The sequence below is a fragment of the Crocodylus siamensis genome, chromosome 5 (assembly GCF_052110815.1).
Source record: "Crocodylus siamensis isolate JL-2025a chromosome 5, ASM5211081v1, whole genome shotgun sequence".
Lineage (NCBI taxonomy): Eukaryota > Metazoa > Chordata > Crocodylia > Crocodylidae > Crocodylus > Crocodylus siamensis.
In genome coordinates, this window is record NC_143399.1 from 77345154 (window position 1) to 77357526 (window position 12373).

Genomic DNA, 12373 nt, shown 5'->3' on the forward strand with positions numbered 1-12373 from the left:
GCAAAATTAATGTGTTTGTAGCAGAGAGAGGTTTTCCCTTCCTAGCATTAATTTGGCTAGCAGAGATTCCAGTTGCAGTAGAGCTATGGAGTATGGGCCAGTAAACTGAGTAAGTAGCTCAAGCCCCCCAAAAGTTTATGTACTCCAGTGGCTGATACAGGCTTTAGATTAAAGCCCATCCATACTACAGTCAGGCTTCCATTTTTCAGGTTAGAAATACCCAAGTTTCTTAACCTCAAAGTCACATCTAAGTTTTTTTTTGTGAGATAGTTATTATTTAAAGCAGTGGAGGTTAGGAGGGACAGTCCAGGAATTATAGGGCAAAAATTGTACTTAAAGACAGTAAGAGACTCATACTAATTCTCAAAAGAGAAGCTGGAGAAAAAAGTAAGATACGAATGTACCTAAATCATAGTACCATAGTACTTGCGGTCAGAAGGGACCTAAACAGATCATCAGGTCTGACCCCCTGCCCGGGGCAGGAACAGGTGCTGGGGTCATATCACCCCAGCCAAATATCTGTCCAGCCTCCTCTTGAAGACCCCCAGGGTAGGAGAGAGCACCACCTCACTTGGGAGCCCATTCCAGAGCCTGGCAGCCCTAACTGTAAAGTAATGTCTCCTGATGTCCAGCCTGAACCTTCTCTCTAAATAATTAAAAAATGGTGGTAGCAGGTCACTGGCATCACCGGAACTGCTCAAAGAACCAACGATTTGTTGTACTGAAACACTGAGCCAGTGAATGGAGGAAATAAAGAGAACAAGGAGAAGCAGAAAAGAGCCAGTGGTTACAGATGTGCTGTGCCATAAAACATATTGTTTCGGAGATGACAGTCACTTGCAGAAATCCCAGCACGTCTGCTTTTCCTGTTAGTAGGCAAAAATAATCAACAACCTGTACTAAAGAAATAAGTGCAGTCCTGTGAGGCTGATTATCAAGCCAAATGGAAGTCATCCAAACCGGGATTTTTCTCATACAAGGCATCTATATTTAATACATTATACACACACACATTAAATATGTATGAGAAAGTAGCAGCCAAACCCAAAGTTTTCCTGATTCCTCTAGCTCCTCTGCAGTGTCCCTAAAATGAGTGACAATGATATAAATAAGCAGAGAGACAGGAAAAAGAATATTTATGCCACTTCCAAGGTTCCCATCAATCAGTTGCCCCAAGCAAATTGTGTACAAGGACTGCAGATGACCAGAAAGAGAGAGCCCTCATTCAGAGTCTCAAACACATTCTCTGTACTAGCACCATGAAAGATTAGCCACCTACCTTAAACACCTCAGAGAAGAAAACAAAGCCTATGAAAGTGGAATTACTTTTTCAGTAACCCCCTGAAATTTTGCATCATTTTAGGGTCAACAAATATTCAGTAAATTTCACTGCATTGGAACAGTGAAATATTTTGTAAAAAGTGACTTCTCTGCCTGTAGAACTGCCTGTTGTCTTTATCATTTTAGAAGCTCTCTTTTCATCTCTCTCATGAAGTGGAGGGGGAGTGAGAAAATGTAGGTGGAGGTGCCAACCAACCACTTCCAACAAGTACCATATTACTTGAATCCAAGATGAGGTATATTTTCCCCATTGAGCATGGAGAAAAAAATCTCCTTATCTTGGATTTGAGTACAAGGCAGAGGAGGAGGAAGGTGGTTGTTCTGGCTCTGACTCCAGGCCTGAGTCTTGATCGGGGCTGGAGTCAGAGCCACAGGAGCCGCCTGCCGCCTGTACCACACAGCCTCTGTCCCCTTCCCTCCCTTAGTGTCAGGTGTGGCTCTGGATCAGTCCCTCCCAGGTAAAAAGTACTTGAAGACTCTGTCTCCTCCCTGCCCAATCAGCACTGGTGCAGCTCCAGCCTGCACCTCTATATACTTTGTGCCCCAGAAGGAAATAGAGCTGGAGCTGTGTCTGATGGTAGGAGAGGGGAACGGGAACACAGGTTGTAGGGAGTAGAGGGGAAGGGGGCAGAGGGTATAGGGCATAGGTGGGGAGTGGGACAGTGGGGAAGAGAGTTGCAGGGGCTGTGGGAGAAGGTGCTAGGGCAGAGGCTGTGGGGCTCAGGGATTGGGGGTGCAGGTGAGCTGCAGGAGGAAGAAGTGGGGGGGCAGAGGGCAAGGAGGTGCCTGGATTCCTTACCCTTGTGACCCCCTGCTGCTGCTTTCCTTACTATAGCTGTGCGGGAACAAATTTAAGACTACCCTCCAATAATTAGATTTTATACCTGGAAAATTATAACACATTCATAATTTTTCCACATATAGAATCTTTTGGGGCACCGTCTTAAATTTAAAGTTGTCTTGGATTCAGATAAATACAGTAAATGTTTCCAAGTACAATATGTCAAATAGATTTATATGGTTTTTTTAGCATGATGTACAGTTAATGGGCTGCATGGAGACATCATTTGTGCAGTAAGCACCTCCAACTATTTTACACACATCTTGAATGTGAAAATTTATTATACTGCTTTTCATTGAGCGCAACTATATGAGACATTTATTTCAGAGCTGACTAGTTAGCCCCGCAGTAAAGCTTCTGTGTCTACATGTTTGTCTCTATTAGGTCTCAATAAACTAATAAACACTGCTGTAGGTTAGTACTTTTAAATACAAGTAGTATCCTGAAGTGACATTTTTTACTGCACAGCAGCACACATGCTGACAGGGATGGCTGCGGCACAAGGGTGCTTCAGTGTCGGGGCTGCTTGCCAATTAGCCCCGCAGTGAAGCACCCTCATGCCCCAGCCAGCCCTGCCGCAGCACGTTGAGCCAGGTGAGAGCAGTCCCAGGTTGGCAGGCTGACCCCCAGGCCCGCTGCCAGTCAGAGCTGCTCCAACCCGGCTCAGTGTGCTGTAGTCCCAAGTGCACATATAAATGCAGCACCCAGGAACAATAAACTCCAGCACAATATGTCCTTGAGTTTATTGCTTTGCATTAAACACCCATTAAGCACTCAGTAGGAGTGCCTGCACAGGGAGTTAGTGCAAAGTATTTAGTGCACTGTAAATTCACATTCTAGTTTACTGTGCAGTTAGCTCTCCAAGTAGAGAAGCTTTAAGTCTTGGGTATTTGGGATCCAAATGGTGATAAAGTTTGCTTTGAAAGTGGGCTAGAAACTTTTGAAAATAAATTCATCCCAAAAACTGCTCTGGATCTTAAACCACTAACAGAACATGGGTAGAATTCAAAAATACAAATATCTTGACACTTAAAAGCAGAATATTTTTCAATAGGTATCACCATTACCAAGCTGTCCTGAATCCTCAATCCTATGGATATTCCTAAAACAGCAGAAAAAATAGAGAAATCTATATTGGATGCTTATGATAAAGAAGGAATTATTTTCAAAGGTTAAGCTTTTTTTCTTTTCTGTAGGAAAAGTCAACCAGCTCTCCTTTCAGTGATTTTTACTTTATCTAGAAACTTTTGAGCCCTGCAAACTTAGCATTAGCAGATGCTGAAACAAAACAATTTAATGTGATTTAATGAAGGAAAACAAATCTGGTAAACCCTGTTTCAACACATAACCATCACATTTCTTGTACAGTTTTTGATGACTATATGCTTTCTACTTACTATGCATGAATATGTTTAAATCTAGGATGTTAGTTCTGAGAACAGAAAGACGTCAAAATTTCAGGATGCTGATGAAGGTAACAATTATGTTCTGTGTTCACTTTGTGCTTTATGTTTATTGTGTATGTTAAATTATACAAACAATTTTCTGTGCCCTAACCACACAAAGGTTAAGTAGTTTGTAACCTCATTTGTCAATAATAGGCCAGTCAAATTTAAAAGGGCTACTTGTGTAATACTATTAATTTTACTGTATTTGGCTACAGTAAGCTTATTGACAAATCAAGGGTAAGGGTTTCACCCAGCATTAAGATAAAATAATTGATTCTAGCTTTTGATTATTGATTTCATGTTAGTAATTGACACTTATCACAAAAAATAAAGTTACTCGTTAGTTCTGTAGTTTGAAAACATTTCATGTCCATACGTTATGCAATGATTCAGCATCCCTTGCCTTTCAGAAGTATGGAAAAGCTAGAGAAGCAATAAACACCCAGTTTCTTGAATAAGCACTAACAATTTTCATTAATTTTAGCTCATCCTCTTCCCCCACACCCCCACCAGATATTAAATTTACTACACTTTTTAAATGAAAATTGCTTTGGTGATTCTTTATCAATGATTTTTTTCTTACATCTTTCAGGATGTGCATGTACGCACACACACACACGAACACATTGCTTCCTATGTTGTAATTTAAGGAAATAAAATAAATTTCTAAAACATCTCTTTTTGTGCTAGAGTATAGAAGTTTACCTTACTGTTCACCAACTCCAGCTGTTGAACAAAATATCATTAAGCAGGGCTTTGAGAAAAGGAAAAATAGCAAAGTAACGTTTTCAGAAAACAAGACTCAAGATCCTCCCAAGGGAGACCCTAATCTGAAGTTTCTGGATGAGGCTGAAGCTTACAGGAAAATCAGAGCCTGTGCTAACTTCACGCCCCATCCAGGTAACCACCATTCTTGTTCAGTTAACCTCAACAGTGCAAAACTTGTATGCATATTTATATGGAAATGTCTGGTTATAGCAGTATGTATATTGCTATAGCAGTTCTACTGCTACTTTTGTTGTTGTTTTAGAAGTACTTTTAATCTTTAGTAAAATGCAAATCAAACTAAAAAAAGCAATACATTTCACAGTTTTCTTCAAAGTCGCATACAATTACTCTGACTCAGACTGTGAACTCTTAAAAATCAACTTAAAAATACATCTTGTGCGCATTTTTATTGACCAGATGGTTGATGGACCATTGCATCTTCCCCCTGTACCTTTGCCTAATGGCATGCAGACATCATAATTGGAACTGCAAGGCTCCCTTGCACAGAAACAGCATGGGACTAGTGTTTGTGGTCCCATGACCTCTCCCAACCTTGCAGCCCAGGGTAGGAGGGGGAAGAACCATGACTTCTCATTCAGCTGTTCTGGGTTACAGGACAACTCATAGGTAGTCATGCAGCAGCTACCGTAAGTTAAACTACTCTTTTAGAGCCCTCCATCTTAGACTAGGGGCTGTATTGGATATTGGAACAGGCAGAAAGAAAATCTCAGTGCCACTGGCAGTAATATTCATGAATGCATGGATGACAGGTAGGGTCCCAGAGGATGAAAGAAGGGAAGTGTCCTTTTTAAAAAGGGAAAAAAGGAGGACCCCTGGAATCACAGATCAATCAGCCTAACTCCAACACTTGGGAACACACAAGACCTCATTACAAAACAATAAATTTACAAATATTTAGAAAGAGAAGGGATGACCACAAGCATCCAACATGGATTTATTAAAAACTAGTCAAACCAAATCAGATTGATTTCCTTCCTGAAAGGTAAGGAGTGCAGTTGAGGAAGGGAATGAGGTGAGCAAATATATATACACTTTATTATAGATGTTTTTGGCACAGCCTCTTATGCCTGTCCACTAAATAAGATGGAGAAATGTGGACTAGATAAAATTGCCATCAAGTAGATAGGCAATTGGTTGAATAATTGTAGGTAAAGTCAGTTAGTTAATGGATCAAAGTCAGCATGGCAGGAATTCTCAAACAGAGGTTCACAGGGTCCTGTAATGGGTTCAGAACTCTCCTACTTAGATGCAAGGAGAGAGTTTACTGATCAAAAACACGAGGGGTAGTCTACATTTTGAAGGGTACAGTTAAAATTCAAAGGGTTTTTGATAAATTGGAGACCTGGGATATTAACAATGAAAGTCTCTTTTCTGGAAACAGCACTGAGATAGGCGAGGGGTGTCAAATTCACCCAGTCCCCAAGGCTAGATTTAGACCATGGGGTCCTTGAAAGCTGGATGTGGTAGTGAGGCAAGCAGCGGTTGTGGGGGTTTACATAGCCATATTTAGTCCCCACCATTGACACACATTGCCAGTGGGGCTCCATACTATGGATTTTGGCAGTAGGCCGTACTGGCCCCTCTATGAGCCCTTTAGATCATCTGATGGATGTAAGTTTAACACCCCTTAAACAAATGAAGCAAAAGTAGATTTCACCATAGAAGCAGCCTGTGTCTACAATTTGACTAGTTACACTGAGATAAGCTCTAAGTTGTGCTCTGTCTCCCTTAGGCTTTTCACCAAGACAACAATCTTAGTATAAAAACTTTTCAGTGAAGACATTATCTCAAATGCAGTGTAGATGAGATGCTCTGTGCAGCATCAACACTTTCTGGAGGAAAGTGTGGTCCATGGCTATGGCACCATCTAGTGGATTTTTCTAGTTAGTGCTATATAGATTCACCCTTTAACAAGGATTGTACTTCATAAAATTAATTCTCTCCTCAGTTGCCAAATAGCATGTGCTGCCCCCGTGTGCATCACTTCACCTTTTTCTTTGGTGCAGAATTTTTTGACCCCTGGATATCCAACCCCAACAAGCCCTTGTGCTCCTTTGCAGTGTGGAGAACAGCTGAATGTGTGGTATGTGGCACTGCAGACGTGTCTGTAGCACCACATACTGCATGGCTACATTCATCTGGTCATGGCCGTCTGGTTAACTTAAGTTCAGTCTCCATTGATTCTGGAAAAAACTGTATGTACATGAAAGCCTGTACTTTAGAATGTTTAAATGCTATCTTTATGAAATTGCATTTGTGGTAAAGACCCCAAAGCAGCAAGCCAGTAATGAAGATTGTTAGGCAATGGTTATTATACAACCATTTAAAAAAACCTTTTCTTCTTCTGGCTTGCCATCATGTTTGCAATAAACCAGAGACTATTGTTTTTCTAATTTAAGTTAGGACTTCTATCTTATTTACCAGAGGCAAGGTTTTTTTGTTTTTTGTTTTCCTTTTAAAAAAAAATTAATTCAATAACATACTTTTTACAATACTTTTCTTGTTCTCTCAATAACATATCTTAATCCAAGGTGGTAGCATTATAGAGTTTTAATAAGGTTTTATTAACAGGGTTTTAATTATAATTATCAATTATATATAATAATTATATAATTATAAATTAGATATTATTACATTTCTAATATATGCATATCCTGAAACAGTCTCGTTTCAAAACTGAAACATTTTGTTTTTTCTATCCTAGTCACAAACTTGTTTTCATGATTAGTTAAATTTTTTAAACACCATACCAATGTTCAAACAGCAAAAATGCAGTTCCTTCATAAAATGTATTAATATTCATGTTTTTTAATTGTGCTTTTTTAAAGTCAATTTTAAAGCACAAGGCCATTCTGTTTAAGTGACTATGCATTTTTTCCTTTTGCAGACTCACAGGAAATAGATGAACCAGTAATTTCCTCTTCAAAGGTGCATACACAAGCGCAGAAGATTTATAATACACTATTAGTGTCTGGATCATATTGCAATGGAACACTGCATAATGGAAGAGACCAACCAGTTCAAAAACAAACTTATTCTGCAGCTTTGGAGAAGAATAATGGGCAGTCCAGTGTTAATACCTCTCTGTCAAAACAGGAAACAATAGAAGAGAGTGACAGAATATTTCTTCCCTCTCAAGAACCTGAACCTGAAGAAAAAAGGCCACATAGAAAAACTGTGGGTGTAAGAGAGGTAAATGATAGAATGGAAGTCCATAGTTTCTTTTAGGAGCTTAGATGAATTAAGGCTGAATGATTGAAATAGTTTATTTTTTAAGATTGCTCTCCCCAACCAAGGACAGTTTGTTTTGCCATTTTTATCCTGCCATGAAGGAGATTCGTAATATTCACAGCAGTTGTTAAAAAGCTATTATCTGGTTTGATACTCCAGGGTACTGCCACATGGGAACCGTTGTTCAGGTGTGATTGTCACTTTGTCATTGATGCAGTAAACATTAGGAGGCTCATGAGAGTGATGCATTAACTCATGCATTAACTGTGTGAAGCAAGGTCCCATGTACCTTGTTGTATCCTAGGCCTATGAGTAAGCCCTCCTGATATTTGTGACATAAAGATGCAAAAGTCTGTTCTTTGGACCAGTTCATTTTTTGAACACCATACAAAGAGAACATCCTTGCAGTCCATACATGAATGTGTTGGGACTTTCAGCAGTCTCTACTAAACTAAACATCCTTTTCAACTTCCTAAAAGCATAGGATTGTTTTGTTTTATGTGGCAAATATATGGAGGCAAGATCAGGGGCAGGCAATTATGCGGGTGGAGGGACGCTTACTGAGTTTAGGAGAGCTGTCGAGGGCCTCATGGGTAGCCTCACCCCTTGTCACCATGTTGGGACCAGAAGTCCTGCCCCTAACCACTGATCTTTGCTACTGGAAGTCCCACCCCTTGTCCTGGAAGTACTCCTTTTGGGAGGAAGGGTGCTGCAATCGTGAAACTGGAAAAAAAACCCAAAGCATATACATAAAAATAAAACTTCTACTGTAACTTATTTTAATTTTATTTAAAAATATTTTTGTACTGATTTATGTGTTTACAAAGTGTATCTAGAGGTGACTGCATAATAGCTCAAAATACAGTCCTATTATATGTTGTGTGTGGGTGGTAAGGGGGTGTATGTGGCGGGGTGTGGTTGTGGAGTAGGGGTTTGTGTGTGTGTGTATGGTGGGTGGGATGGGAGAAAGAGAGAGAAACGGGGATGGGCTGCTAGCTCCATTGCATGTGGCTCTTTCGTACTGCATGTCATCCTCACCCGATGCAGCCAGGCAGACCCTGTGCCCATGCTCCACACTCCTGCCACCCCACCCTGACTCTCTGCCAGTTCTAGGGCACCTGCAAGGGCTCTGTGCCCACTCGCTGCCATCTTTTCCCTGCTTTCCCTCCCGCACGCTTGCCCACCACTTCCCCTGCCGCTGCTGCTCCCTGTGGCCCGTGCTGGTCACTGCTGCCATGGCCCCTGCCATTTGCTGCTGCCACAGCTGCTCACCACAACCCCCACCACTCGCTGTGGCTTCTCACTGCACCCCTACTGCTCATCTTTGACAGGCAGCCAGGGGCAGATAAAAATTAATTTTCTAAAATTTTTAGGAGCCCCGTGGGCCAGATAGAATGGCTGGATCCAGCCCATGGGCCATATTTTGCCTGTCCCTGGGCAAGATGAAATCATAAGAGTTGCCAGTTATGTTCTGTTTGTTCTTACTGTCCTATCCAGTCTTGCAACAATCTTACAGACTGCATATTCTACCCAAAATGTCCTCCATTATTTTAGTACCTCTCATTAAATTTCTCCTGGTCTTCCTCATTGCACTCTAGATCCTCAGTCTTCTGCTACCCAGCTTGTACATCCTCTCTCTGGCCCTCCACTGAACTCTCCAGTGTCTTGGCCCTTTTACTCTAGCAGCCTCTGGCCCTCCAGGGGAAGCTGTCCCCAGTGTTCTGTGGCTGGGAGTTCCAGCTTCTTTGGAGACCAAACTGCAATTGCCTTGTTGTTTCCTAGCTCCCTTCTTAGGTAATAGAACTGTAAGTGGGTGAGGCTAGAGTCTTAAAGGGTCATGCACTCAGTACTATCCCAGCTCTTCAGTAATGGGGAAATGGGACCCCATTACAGTACAAATTTTAAATTGAAAACTTAGGCTGTGCAAAACCTTTTAGTATGCAAAAACATTATAATTCCCCTCCTAGCAGCACACTGACCGATGTGGGCACTGGATCCTTCTACTAAGTAGAGGTGACCTACAGTAATGTCAAGTGGAAATTGGGCTTTTCATGGGAATAGGAACAGGCACATTCCTGACACAACGGCCCTTTGGGTCCCTGTACCACAACATAGGGTATCTAGAGCTGTTTAGAGAAAAGATCACCAGGGTTTTTTTCTTTAAGCATGGATACAATTAATTTTTTTCTAGCCTCATTCTCAGAGATGACTTAACCTTTTTGACTGAAATTCTCCAGAATTCATCACCTTGAGGTAGATTCTCATCACATAAGTTGTCAGCTCAAATGGTTAAAAAGCAGTGAAGTTACCAATAAATTGGGTATTACTATGGGTATTACCATGGGTGGTGTCAGGAAATCTTGGTAATAGGCAGTGATACTAGCCCCCTCTCTAATAATACTCTGCGTCTTCATAGCACAAAAATAGCTGGGAAAACCATGTTCAGACTTTTTCCTCAACATTTAGGCTAGATCTAAGCCTGGGAACATTTACCCCAAAAGGCCAATATTTCAAAAAATATGTATATAAAAACAGGAACACTATAGAAAAAAAGCTATTATATATCTTTAAACATAGCCGGTATAAAGCCATCATTATAATATTCAGGCTTTTTAAAAATAAAATATACAAGTTCTGGCCAAAAATTACCTGAATGTCCTCTTTGTGGCTTGTCACACTTCGAAAATAAAATATATGATGGACCAGGTTGAAATTGACTGCAGATTTATTGGCTAACATGGAGATAATTTGTTTTTTTTTCCCTTTCAGGTATCTCCTGAAACACATGAGAAACCATCAGCCAATAAACATCCATATGAAGCAACACCAATTGAGTGTCTTCTGGACTTAGTGGATAGATACTGGAATGGTTGTAAATCACTTCACTGCAATGAGAAATTTCTCTGTAAGAAAGAAATATATTGGGGATTTACATAATAGAAAATCACTATGTACTGGGATTCTGAAACAATTAGGATTTCCTCCTTTAACAGATTTAGTGTGTTCTCTGGTTTTGTGACTTTATACTGTAGAATTCACACCTGGAATAGCAGGTTATACATCTTGGCTTCTGAGTATGATAATCAGCAACCTCATGGAATCTTTTGCTCCTACTTAGATAATAATATGAACATGTATACGTTGGATTTTCTTTTAGGAATTTATTGAACATGGTAAATAAACTGAGACAAATAAAAATAAAGTAGAGATAGTGGTGGTCCCAGACAATTCAAAAAAGTAAAATATGACACCTATAGCAAAAGTAAAACCTTGACACCTATAGAAACAGGTGGGGGGAAATGATTTTTGCTTATGGGGCCCAATTCTGCAATAATTACTATGGTGAAATTCCAGATTATTACAATTGAAGACAGTAGAAGTTAGGGCTGTGTGAAGCTTCGGTTGCTGATCCAATTTGGTGGAGATTCGGCGGCTGAATCTTTCTGTCGGAATTGAATCAGGAGACCTTTTAATCTCTCTGAATTGAATGGGAAACCTCTGAATCAATACGGAGAGATTTGGAAAGATTTGATGATTTGGACATAAAGACAGCTTTAAGTGTTTTTTCTATATACCTCAAGGTACCAGGCAGCTCACTAGTGCTGAGATGGTGGGGCGGATGGAGCATCTCACGGGAGCGCGGAGGGGTCCCCAGCATGCTTGGCAGCAAACCCAGGAGTGGACTTCCGGTCCAATTCTGGGTCTGCCGGGGAGTGCTCTGGAGGCACTTCCAGTCCAATTGGTACTTCTGGTCCAATTCTGGGTCTGCCGGGGAGTGCTCTGGGGGCCCTCCCCGGCTCAGCAACTGGTGCCTCCTAGGTCTGGGAGGGTCCCCGGGGTCCCCTCTGTGGCTGATCAGTGAGCGGGGGTGGGAGCGCCCTATGTGTTTGCCAGTGGACCTGGAAGTTGACTGGAAGCATTTCCGGTTCATTTCCGGGTTTCCCGCCAAGCACGTGGGGGGGGCGGCACGGCATGCTTCTGTGGGACGCTCAGTCTGCCTCAGCATCGCCACGTTCACAAGCTGTGCCTGGTACCTTGAGGTATATAGAAAAACCATTTGAAGTTGTGTCTACAGCCAAATCGCTGATCAGCATTGAATCTTCAGATTCGGATTGAATCACTGTCCCTGATTTGGGCCAAATCCAAATCAAATACGGCCCATTTCACCCCTAATAGAAGTCACTGATAAGCAGTAACTCAGGATCTCATCTGTATAGTTATCACCAACTCAAGACATTAAATATTCTACTATGTATTTCCCTTACAGCTCAGGCAAGGCCTCTTTTGGGAGGAATGCAGAAATTTGCACCTACAGATCAATGCAAGGATTCTTCCACAATGCATCAAGAAATGACTAACCTGCTCTTAGATAAACAGGCTTTGCAAAATAATTTATCAGAGCAAAAGCAACGGCACAACATTAAGATTAGCAGTCTGACATCAGAACTGAGCAATGCTCAGAGAGAAAGGGTGAGTACAGTACTTTTCTTTTTTTCTAATTTTCTTCTTTTTTGATTCTGGGATGTACCTGAATGCAGTTGGAGGCCTGTAGTCTTTCTAAGATAGTTGGTGCAATCACTATCTCACTAATCCAGTCAAATCTGGGTTCGAATGTGATATATGAAAAGCACAACTTGCTCTCTGTGGAACCTCTTTAGGCTGCAATTTGTCATCAGTAATCTCAAAAGCTGCTGCGGATTGGTTATGCGTCACTGTCCTCAAA

General features: G+C 41.2%; 1 protein-coding gene across 4 annotated transcripts in view; it reads left to right on the top strand.

The window, feature by feature from the left end:
* Positions 1-12373, top strand: part of CEP72 (centrosomal protein 72) — a 46432-nt gene that overhangs the window by 12925 nt on the left and 21134 nt on the right. For 2 of the 4 annotated variants that reach the window (XM_090049237.1, XM_090049238.1), the window contains exons 7-11: positions 3605-3656; positions 4321-4530; positions 7307-7611; positions 10420-10555; positions 11918-12120. In XM_090049237.1, coding sequence (XP_089905363.1) covers positions 3605-3656; positions 4321-4530; positions 7307-7611; positions 10420-10555; positions 11918-12120 — 906 coding nt within the window. The remainder of the gene's footprint in view (positions 1-3604; positions 3657-4320; positions 4531-7306; positions 7612-10419; positions 10556-11917; positions 12121-12373) is intronic. The other 2 variants (XM_090049239.1, XM_090049240.1) reach the window with 1 other exon arrangement.